At 39.2% G+C, this 12,597-nt stretch overlaps 1 protein-coding gene across 3 annotated transcripts in view; it reads left to right on the plus strand.

The window, feature by feature from the left end:
* Positions 1–130: 130 nt before the first annotated feature.
* The window catches only part of LOC144849250 (disco-interacting protein 2 homolog C-like), a 52,598-nt gene continuing 40,131 nt past the window's right edge, over positions 131–12,597 (plus strand). For all 3 annotated transcript variants that reach the window (XM_078706327.1, XM_078706336.1, XM_078706343.1), the window contains exons 1-2: positions 131–334; positions 6,042–6,113. In XM_078706327.1, the coding sequence (XP_078562453.1) occupies positions 250–334; positions 6,042–6,113 (157 nt within the window). In that variant the 5' untranslated portion in view covers positions 131–249. The remainder of the gene's footprint in view (positions 335–6,041; positions 6,114–12,597) is intronic.

Consider the following 12,597-nt stretch of genomic DNA (forward strand, 5'->3'; position numbering starts at 1 on the left):
ATAAACACATTTTCTGTTGGTGTCATACCGCCCTCCTCGCTTTGTTCTTAATCGCCCAATCAGCTGTTTCTAATCACATGACCGGGTGGGGACGTCAAAATCAAAATAGACATTTTTACACTTCACACCATACAGTAGATGGCGCTCTCTGCAATTAATTGATTGGGAACGGCGAAGAAGGCACGTTTGAAATGGAATTTTAATACTTATTTTACTCTAATTGTACAATATATAAATACAAAATATACTATGGCTCAACCAAAAGTAAATATGGCTGCTTTACCCGCTCCTATAAAAGAAAAATTAGCCGAACTGGAGCAAGAATGGCGAGAAGGTAAGCTGTAATTTGCTTTGTTTTCATTTTGTGTCCAATCAATTGCATGGCTTTTTGTGGCTTCTGCAGGTGGATCGTCTGTCCTCCTAGTGCACAATGTTAATTCCATTGTTGGGCCTAGCCTAGCAGACGAAGCCTATAAGTATATTTATTGAACATTTATTATTCCACAGAATGGGATGTTTTTTTTATGTGTTGCTTAAAATGATGAATAATAGAATGAGATCGTCATGGCATGCAATACAAAAATCTTTTTTTTTTAATCCAACACAATATGATATTTTCAAAAACCAATAATTGTTTTAAAATGCAGCTGTGGCATTCTGTTAACCCAATCTCAATTAGTGATGTCTCCCCAAAAGCCCAGGATATTTAATATCAAAGCGCCTATATAGTGTAGACTTTGACATTGAACTATATACTGTATAGTAGGGCCTATATATTTTGGATATATTAATTTTTATGTGAATATTTAATTAGTCATCAATGAAATTGATACAATTTTATTAGTTATTTTATTATTTGTTAGTTAATAAATACTGTAATTGAGTCAGCCTAAACTATTCTTGGCGTGTTTGTGACAGTATGCAAAAATCCAGACATCCTCATTGTCTCTGTATAATTAATGAATTATCTCTTTAATTATTATCATTTTGTTTATAAAACATTGCCCAAGTTATTAGATACAAACACAGAGAAGCAGAGTAAAAGCCTGAATAAATCAAAAACAAGTTCTATACTAAATACTTGTCACAGTATGCTACTGTAATTTATTCAAAGTATTGTCAGGACATTGAGGGTTATAATTAGCTGTATGATATGCAAACATCAGGTTCAATTGGTGGTTATAATTATTTGTTAGCTGGTAAAACTTGCTCGCATTACAACCCTTCATTGAATACAAGAGTGAAATTATGCATTAATTGATACTATCAGATAAATTCATGGTTGGATGGAAGAATCGACTATTGTTGTAATTATCTAGGCAAATTGTAACATCTCATTAGCCTGGTGCAATGGGACATACAGCCCCATAGGCTAATATACTATGGTTCATAGATATTGAGACAATGGACAGAATAGTAAAAACAACAAAACACCAGATTGCAATTTGATGATGATATCAATTAGATACAGTACCTGTACATCGTACAGTATATTGAGTTTTCATTTAAAAGTATATGCTAATAATTTCACAATAAATATTTCAACATTAAAGTTACTTAATTTTCATGAATACAGTACTGTATATGGTTCTATTTCAACTATACTATGTATTGTATGGAGTGAGTGCAGAATCTGTTTGGGTTTTAGCCTACTGTATTCTCACTCCTGGTTATTTTTCATTGGTGACCGAATAAATATTATTATTATTTGCAGGCATTAGAAGACATTTCAACATACTTAATTACATTCTTTACTAATAATCCCATAAACCAGGATGTTATGATCATATAATAGTGTGAAATCATGTTCATTAATATGAGTCAACAAAAGAATGTTACTTTTATTATTAATGTATAATTTTGTCCTGTTTGTGTTGCCATACCCACAATTCAAAAACAATAATAATAATAAAACTGTATTTACCGTAATCACGGTAAAACTTGTTCACCTCAATGGTGTTTTTCCACAAGGCCATAAGACATAATACAAAAAATTAAATTAACAATTCAACATTTAAGAAGAATTTTTCTAAAACTGAAAATCTTAGTCTATTTTGTGCCTAGCTTACCTGGATAAACCGACAATAGCCCTTTCTCCTCGAAGAGCGAGAATTTACATTTAAATTAGAATGAATTAAAATGTTGTACAAATTATGATAAATTAAATGTTATTATGTTATTTGACGTTCAAACTCCCTATTGAGGTATGGTTGGAATAGCTTACTTAGTTCCTACAAGTATAAGCATTTTAAATTATACAAAATTGACAAATTGGTTATTCCTTGCCATTTACAAAGTACTGTATAACTATAATATAGTTTTGTATCATAAAAGTTTTGATAGTAAAAGCAAAATTAACCTCTAACATTTGAAAATCAACTAAAAGGTGAAGTTAATTTGCATTTTGATGATTTTTGCGAACTGAAATTGATGGCATTTTGTAATTACTAGCTGGCAGCTTCTAAGTTGAAGCTTCGTCGTCGGATGTTAATTTCCTTCTGTATGTTTCCTTGCTTGCTGGATATTCATCGATGATGATGAAAATAACTGTGCTATTTGGCACGTGTAATTGATATTGTACAATTTGAAGAAGGCACTCTTTGGGGTTTCAAAGAAAAGTCCTTTTATGAAATGTTTAATCTTACTTTCTCTCAGTCACATCAATTCATGTCTATAAATTATATTCATTTGTAGATTGTACTAATAAAATACAGTAAATTTTATATTAATTGTTAAAAATGTTAATTCTGCATTTGGAATTATTTTCATGTTTTTCTGGAATATTAAAGACAATAAGTACATGTTTTCAGTACACCCATTAATATTGGAAGTACAGTATTATTAATAACCTCACATAATTAGGAAATGTTTCCAAATTATTTTATTATGGCTTATTATTAAAAGGAGGAGAAAATCAAAATTATTGTTATTATAATTAAAACTTAATTTATAATTAAATATATTAATTTATTTTTCTGATTTTATATTCTGTTTTTGAATGATAAGAAAATACAGGAGGCAATATATATTACATTCCATTGGGAGTTACCATAAACTAGGACAGATGTTGCAACATAGTTTGTTTTGGTTTTTAATGTCAAAGGTCAAAAGTTCAATTAGAAAATGCGACCTTTTTGGGAAAAATAACAGAAAGTTAATGATGTTTGTTTCCATTTGTGAACTTAAGGATTCTAGCAACATTTAGCTACAGTAATACATACAGTAAAGAGTTTTATTCCATCTAACTGTATTCTTCTTGGATTTTTCATGACAATGATGTTTTACTGTAAAGTCATATTGTGCAATTTGGAAGTGTTTTAATAACCTGTGGCATTCAAGGTTTTCCTACTTTAAGTCTGTTGTAAACACATCAATTAAAGTACAATTGTCTATTGTGTAATGATTGTTACAAACATAACTGAAAGTGACGATCAGAAATATAATGTACTCTTATAAATACTGATAAACATAGATTGTTTAATAATAATATTAAAGCTTATTACTGTAGCATGTGATCATAAAAATATTAAAATACATGACCTGTTTCTTACACTACAGCACACAAACTTGAAATAGATTTATTAAACCATGGAGGTGTAAAATAATTATTATTTTATTATTATTTTACCTCCATGATTAAACACACACATACACCATGTAGTGGTACTTCTACTGAAGAATTTGTTTTGACTCTCTGTGCATCATATTTACTATACCCACAATGCAGTTTTATTTATCCACAATGCAGTTATCTTTACCCACAATGCAGTTAAACATCCTGTCAAAATAATGGTCAATAAATGTGACCATGCAGAAATATTTATCCGAATAGTCTTGTTTTTTTTTTTTGTCGTTTAATAAAAATATCGAATTTATTTAGTGTTTTATCAGTTTTTTAAGCTTTGGACTAGTGCCCAAAAATCAACAATTATAAATTAATCAGTTATTTCATTCAAGCTAAATGCAGAATGCATGTACCATGTTAATTGTCTACCAAGTCATTGTTTACACTGCGTAGTGAAATTTTCAGAATGAAAGGAAACTGAAAACGAAAACAAAAGATATTATTTGTATTATCCTTTCCTGATTTAAATACTTGGTGCTATCAACACGGTATAAATTACAGGAACATTCCAAACTAAATTGTCATAATTTAAGGTCGCTCCGAAATAGAATGTAAAAACAGGTATTGCACTGGCTGTCACCTCCGAGTGACCCCCCCTATGATCTACAGTACAATGTGTTATGTAATATATCTAGGCTACTGTGTCGCATTTAGAAACTTTATAATGTCATAATAATATCTTATCACTATTGTAACTTGATCTTAGTATGTTTAATATTGTACAGTAAATATTTTGCCTTATACAATAAATATTGTTTGTGAAATAAATGGTGTAATGTGTACTTTTTTTAGAAGAAATTACAAGTGAAACACTGTCAACAAAAACATTAATATGCATTAGTAGTGATTTAATGTATTTACTTATTAAATCCAACAAACTCATTGTTCCGACAGTAGTAAATGTTTAATAACTGTAAAGGTAAACATTTACACAGACGGATTTAAGCAGAAAACCGCATAGCTTGTCCCATGTAGAATCTGTATCTTTCCTCAGCAGAAACCGCCCGTTCACAAGGAATAGCATAGATTCTATATTATTACCGTTACCGTTCATCTGTGTGAATTGGCCTTAACTGTACTATATGAGCCACACCCATTGTCTTATTTTACAACTCCCTGCTTTGTAGCAATGTGCTCTGTTTCTCACTATACTAGTGGTGTTCAGCCAATGGAGTAAACATCTGTACAGTACAGTGTGCTGACCTAAATCCTGTTACCTGATATACACTATTATTACAAGCTTTTCCAGGACCTACTATAGCACTTATATATAGCAAATGAGCTGGTTATTCTAAATCCTATATAGTTAGTAGTTGAACAGGTCCACTCTAAGCATTAACCTTATAGATTTTGTGACAATTTAGCACATTGTTGTACGTCATCCTACAGTACTGCTGCATTATGGGAATATAGTATGCCCATAATGCAGCAGGATAGTAGTGATCTTTAAGCAGCGTTTTTTGTAAGAAATATTTCTTGTTAAACTATGCAATATGCAATGCCTTTGAATATGCACAGCTCACTGACTCATACCATTATTTACCAAATTCGTAGATTGTCAGACAGGACCTAAAATCTATACCAATTGAGTCAACAACTAGACAGAAATATCAACTGCCCAAAAATGTTCAATCTAAAGTAAACGATGTCAACAAATCCAAAACCTAGGTTATTTCAAAATCGATGAATGGAAATGAAATGATTTGATGATAAATAAGCTCATATAAAAAGGGAAATTGTGTTATACTGTATTTGCTATAGAAATTTATGTTACTTTTGTTAATGTCATAATGTGTGTGTTTTCGTACCTTATTTATATACATTAGTTGATTCTCATTACTGTATGTATATGCAGGTTGTAGAACATAAACTTGCTGTACGCATACAGTACTGTAATACTTAAATACTAGTTTCCATACAACCACATTAGCATATTATAATTCAGGGATACTCTCGACGCTAAAGAATCATTGAAAAACAATGTGATAAAATAAGAATAAGATGTTAAAAACAATGATGATTTATGTATAGTATAATGTTTTTGTTGCTGTTATATTATCCATACTCGCTAACACATCTGTACCATTAATGGTGGTAACGGAAGTGTAAAAAACGGAAACAATTGTACACCTGATGTTTTATGTAAAAGGGATCCAGAAATACTGTAATACCATTGACTCTCCCAATACCGGAAATCCCCCAAAAAATATTTTTTAGGTCCAAAAGGTCCCAAATACATTTTTACCATTTCAAACACATTCCGAACACCCGACCCGACCCGAATTTCAACCAGACATATTTGTGCCAGCCCAAAGGTGTCCGGTATTGGGAGAGTTGACTGTACTACTGTATTAACCTGTTAATATTATTATTATAACATTTTGAATTGTTATATTTATTTTTTTTCTTTCTGTAGGAGATATTACAGATAAAGGCTTTGAAAAAAAGAAGACCAAATTGTTAGCGCCGTATGTCCAACAACAAATAGGTAAGTGACTCGGTCAAGAATGTCGGTCTGACCGGATTCAAATGACGCTTAATGTTAAAAGCAGCGTAAACGATAATTTTTAATCATAGTTAAAATACGTAATTGCTTGTTGTACGACTCCCTTTGCTGATCCTCAATATTGGATGGTTAAAGGTCGATGGAAGTATTGATGATGTGCAAAATGCAAGTTAAATTGATTTTTGCTGTAGCAATGTGGGTATCGAAAGATACAAATGCATAGTCTGAAGTCAGAAGTTGTTTTTTTTTAAGCGATGTATTCCAAAACCTAAACTCGATAAATACACAGTTACTGTATCACAACATTCTTTGATTTATTTGTGTTTTTTTAATTGACAACAGACACAATATTGTAGTTAAAATTGCAACTTGTTTTACCACAACTTGTTTTACCACAAGTAGGAGCTACTATTGTATTGTGTGGGTGTAGTATATCAAAGGTCAGAACGTTTGGGTTTTGGCCAAAATCTCTTTCGTCCGATTATTTAAACTCATTATAAACTTGGAAATTGAATTTAATATAATTTGAATTTTCGAGAATCATTCTGTGGATTTGGAAAGATTAATTGATAGATTTTATAAATTATTAGGTGTGTTTTTTTCTAAAATATAAATGATAATTATTACTCAATGCTAGCTAAAGGACATTATTGATTTCTGTGCTCATAGAATCATAATGGTAGAAAAGCATTGCATGTTTTATAAACATTAAATATTTTCACCTTGACATCTGAAAGCTAATTGACCTTTTAAAAGATTGTTTTGCTGTGTCGTTGATTGTCAAGTATTACATTTTAAATTGAGGAAGAAGGGTGCAAAAAGCTTTAAAAATGTTTATTTATTAGCAGGTTGTCAACACAAACTTTAGATGGTAGTAATAGGGTGTGGCAACTCTAGGGTGTGGGTGTGCTATTGTTTAAAGAAACAAGGGAGTTTTCCTTTTTAACAATAGAGATCAGTGTCTTGCAATTAATGTAATTATTTATTCTCAATTACTAATTATATGTTCCTTATGATTGATTTATTGGTGATAATCATTTTATTTATGTGTTTAGAAACATTAGTTCATCAAGTACTGATACTAGATAATTTGAATTAAAATGCGTCTTTTTTATTTTATTCGCAATAAATTCATTGCTGTAAATGTAAACCAGTTTTACTGGAAGAAAATTATTAAAGGCATTTGCCATTCTCTCAGCTGATGCAAAAAAGTCTTTTATTATTTATTAATATAAATATAAACACCACAGGCATAGAACAAATTCTAAACCGCTGATAATACTGAAAATTGATTAATTAGATGAGGAAATCTGTGAGAATATATAAATACATTTTTGCAACTTTTTATACTATAATTTCATATTTACTTTATTCACTTCAAATCTTTCACATGGTGAAATATGTGTGTGACTATTATATCATAATTCAATATTATGACAACTAAATACATTATAAGATCTTTTCTTTGTTATACAGTATTATTAAAAACTATTGTACATATACTGTAACAGTTGTTGTAACCACCAGCCTTTGTTTATTGTCCATATTGTTGGTTAATGATGAAATAACTACATACAATGAGTAGTATGCTAGGAGTAACAATACTGTATGTACATTCTACTTATCTACGACACTACCAGCATAAATTTAACTATAATCATGTGTATTTAATGTTAAGAAAAATAAATGTTTATCTAATAATATACTGTTAATTCATAATAGGAAAATTACGCTTAAAAAAGAATGACGTCTATATCGTGCCTAGCTTACCTGGATAAACCAACATAAGCCTCTCTCTCCGACGAGAGGTAAACATTACGAAAAGAAGAACATTAATAACATTAATTTTCCCACACCCCCGTCGGATAATGGACCAGTCCGCCACCAGTACGCCCTCAAGTGAGACACGCCCACTTATCATCGGCATCATTTCTTTTCGTAACGTCGTTGTGTACGAACGTCTTTGGAATACATTCCTGGAATTCCTGAGGAATTAACAATAAAGACTTACAGTAGACTAGAAGAGAAGAATAGAAAGAAAACGAAGCTAAGTGTAGTATCACATTACGTGTAGCACTTTGTAGCTAGATCGTTATCTTGTAATTTGATACGTTTAAAATCGTTACTCTTGGCTAGTTGCCAAGAGTTAAAATTAATAGCGTTGTAAGCCGTTATCCAGGGTACCACCTGGATAGAAATACTGGAACATCTTTGTGGTTTGATTAGGTAGTGGGTAGAAGTAGGTTGCTAGTTCGCCATGCCTAAGCAGGAGTGTGTTAAATGTAGGGGTCCCCGCTCTACCGTGAAGTGGGACCGCCACTTGGAGTGCATAAATTGCCGCACGTGTTCCGAGTTGTCGCCGTGCGATGTTTGTGTCCGCTGGACACCGTCCAAGTTTAAATCGCTCCCTAAGCCTAGAGAGCGCACGGAAACTGTACCACCCCCGGAGGTGAGTACCGCCGATACGGCAGGCCCTCCTGCCGCTGCGCCGGAAGTTAGTCTTCCAGATATGCCTGCCTCGGCTGCGGCCTCTGCGGTCCCGGGGGTGAATGAGGTTTCCCCGGCGCTACTGCAAGCCATTGTTGCAGCCGTGAGAGCTCTGCCGAGGGATGAGCCTGAGGTACCCTCTCAGAATAGACCTCCTCCCCATATTCCATACATTGATGTTGGCCCACAGCAGACCTCGTTTTTCGATGGTTCGTCCGTCCAGCAAAGGGACTACGATAGTGACAGGACGATGGTCTCGCTCTCTGACGATGATAGAGATAGCTTAAGAGAGCAGGCCGGGCCAGGGGAGGAAGGTCTGCAGGCGCTAGTAATGCGGACGGTCCCCGACGTGCTGTCCTTTCTCGGCGTCGATTTCACGTATCGTGAGCCCAAGCATACTCCTTCATCTAAGCGGTATTCTACTTTTGGCGTGCGCACGCCCTTTAAGAAGGTGTCATCGTGCCCGGTTACGCCTCTCGACCCGGAACTTGTGGAACGGGTAGAGCTGATCGCTAAGGAGCCCAAGATACGTAGGCCTATGCCTTATAACCTATCATCGGCTTTTCCGGTGCCGCAGAAACAATTTGATCTGTACATCGCGGCGCCGAGCGTCCCGGAGTCAGCGAAGGAGCGGGTCCGCGAGGACCAGAATCTGGACCCGTCCAGGACTAACTATTTGAAGCCTTCGGAATCCCGGACGGAGGACGTCCTCACGTCCGTCGACAGGGCCGCACGCGAGACGCTTAGAGCCGCCTCTATGGCCGGGTACTTGCTATCCTTTCTGGCTGATCCAGAACATCCGCCCCAGGGCGATTCGGACGTGATAGCTTTACTACAACAGATCATGGGCCTGGTTGTTGATCAACAGGCAACGATCTCCTTATCTGCGGCCGCGGCCCGTCGTATTAACGTCTTGGGTGCAACTGACATCGCACCGACCGATTTCCGTAGATTTACTACATCTGACTCCTTCGGGGCGCGGGACTTGTTCTTTGGCTCTTTCTCGCAAAAGGAGGATAAATGGGCTCGTGAGAGGGAAGCTCGTCGGGAAACGAGATCGCGCTTCCCGCAAAAACGCCGGGCCAGCAATTCGCGCCCAAGGACAGCCGCACGACCGCCGCCTGTCCCCGCTGCTCCTCAGCAGATGCAGCCTCCCCCGCCGCCACCGGCTCAGCCTGCGCTAAGAGATCAGGCTTCTACATCCAGACAGGCTTCACACCCCCCTCGCGGAATGCGAAATAGGGGTGGCAGAGGCGCCACCCACAGGGGTGGTCGCCGCTATTATAATGTGAAGCGCCGGTGACGGCCCGGGGACGCCCGTCCCTCCAGGCGAGGGCGGGCAGGTGGGGGGTCGCTTAAAACGGTTTTCACGGGTTTGGGAGACCCTCACAAAAGACAGATGGGTACTCTCCACCGTGACACACGGGTATCGTATCGAATTTTCGAGCCCTCCAATGAGCGGAGGTGCCCGACACACGAGGATTCCGTCAGAGCCGAAAAAGAGTCAAGCGCTCATGACGGGCCTCGAAGCACTGCTCCAGAAAGGAGCCGTAGTGCACGTTCAAAAAGAACACCTTACGATCCCGGGACACGAATCCACCGTTTTCCTCGCCCAGAAAAAATCTGGCGACTGGCGACCCATCCTAAACCTCAAAAGTCTGAACAAGCGGTACATCCGGCCCCGCAGGTTCAGGATGGAGACTATCTCATCTATCCTGTTGGGGCTAAGACGAGGGGACTGGGCAGCCACAATAGACTTGAAAGACGCCTACTTTCACGTGCCTATTGCGCAAGAACACCAGAGTTGGCTGCGCTTCCGCATTCACGATCAGGTATACCAATTCGTTGCTCTGCCGTTCGGCCTCTCAACGGCCCCACGAGTGTTTACTCGTCTAGTGAGAACCCTGGCGGCGTTCTTTCATCAACACGGCATCAGAATTTTCATGTACTTAGACGATTGGTTGATCGTGGCCCAGTCCAGGGACCAGCTGTTAAGCAGCTTATCCTTTGTCCGCCTCGTGACGGAACAAGCAGGGTTCATAATAAACGAGGAGAAGTCATGTCTTCTTCCCTCTCAGAACCCTCTGTATCTCGGAGCCCAAATAAATTTGGTTACGGGCCGTGCGTGCCCATCCATCGAGCGTGTGGCCAAGGCAAGAACTGCAGTGCTACATCTTATCAATGCTCAGGCTCCGACGGCGTACGACTGGCTACGCACCTTAGGGTCACTGGCCAGCTTCGTCGCCCTCGTTCCGTTCTGCCGGTTAAGGATGCGGCCTCTACATCTGCACCTTCTGGCAGCGTACCGCCCGAAATCGGACCCTCTATACAAAGTGGTTCCAACGAATGCGTTCATTATCTCGCATCTCGAATGGTGGCTAGTGGAAGACAGGTTACTTGTGGGCACACCTATACAAAGGTCAATTCCGGAGGTCCGTGTGGAAACGGACGCATCCGAAGTAGGCTGGGGCGGTCACATACCGTCTCCAGACATTCGCGTCTCCGGCCTTTGGTCGCCCGAGGAGACGCGCGCCCACATCAACCTGCTCGAACTTTGGGCAGTCGAGCGCTCGTTGGAGGCTCTTCTTCCCCATCTGGCAAATCGCCATGTTCTCGTCAATTCCGACAACACAACCGTCGTGGCATACATAAACAGGCAAGGGGGCACACGGTCTCCCACGCTATGTTGCCACACGTGGACGTTGCTAATGTGGTGTATAAAACACAACATCCAACTATCAGCGGCCCACATTGCGGGCCGTCTGAACATAGTGGCGGACGCACTGTCCCGCCCATTTTTACGTCCTACGGAATGGCGTCTCCTTCCAATAATCGCCACCCAAATATTCAACCACTTTGGGCGGCCCCATGTAGATCTGTTTGCGACGTCAGGCAACACGCAGCTCCCGACGTTTTGCAGTCGATACCGGGATGCACATGCGTGGGCGGTGGATGCCCTGTCCATACCATGGGACAACCTTTGGGCATATGCTTTTCCACCGATTTCAATACTACCACTGGTCCTGACGCACATTCAGCGCCATCAATGCCGAGTCCTACTAATAGCGCCATATTGGCCCAGGCAGCCGTGGTTTCCACTGCTACTAAGCCTTCTGTACGATCAGCCGTTACGTCTTCCGATACGGAAGGACTTGCTGATGCAGGGCCGAGCTCGGTTTGCCCTACCGAACCTCAAATCCCTCGACCTGACTGTATGGCCATTGTCAGGGATCGCTTCAGAGACTCAGGCATTCCAGATGGCCCGGCCGCCCTCGCGGCGAAATCCCGACGGGAATCCACTCTTGCTGTCTACAATAGCCGATTAAAGCATTTTTTCAAATGGTGCAAGCGCCAAAAGACTAACCCTATGAAAGTGACTTTAGGCCAGGTCTGCGCCTTTCTGCATTACCTGTTTGAGTCAGGTCTGCAGGTTCGCACCGTATCCGGCTATCGGTCTGCCTTGGGTGCAGTAATTCCGACCTTTAAAGACGGCTCGACCATCTCTTCATCCCCTGCAATTTCAAGTTTGCTTCGCGGGATGTTTCGAGAACGGCCTCCTACTAAGGCCTTGATTCCACGTTGGGACGTCAATGTCGTCCTAGCCGCTCTTATGCGCCCACCCTTCGAGCCCCTGAGTAGGGCATCGCTTTACAACCTGTCTCTCAAAACTGCCTTTTTGATTGCACTAGCCTCGTGCAAGCGCAGAGGTGAACTGCACGCTCTATCTCTGGAGCCAGGGCACGTCAGGTTTGAACGGGGTGGCGCTCGGCTAGTGTTTAGGAAAGATTTTCTTGCAAAATCTCAGACATTGAACTTCTCGCCGCCGACTGTGTTTGTTCCCACCATTGCTGCTTATTCAGGGGTTGAGGAAGACAAACTTTGGTGCCCAGTGCGAGCACTAAAGTTCTACATCAAACGCACAGAGTCCATTCGGGTCTCAGCGTCACACCTGTTCATATCGACAGTGTCACCTTTTCGA

Source organism: Antedon bifida, chromosome 1 (genome assembly GCF_963402885.1).
Source record: "Antedon bifida chromosome 1, ecAntBifi1.1, whole genome shotgun sequence".
Taxonomy (NCBI): Eukaryota; Metazoa; Echinodermata; class Crinoidea; order Comatulida; family Antedonidae; genus Antedon; species Antedon bifida.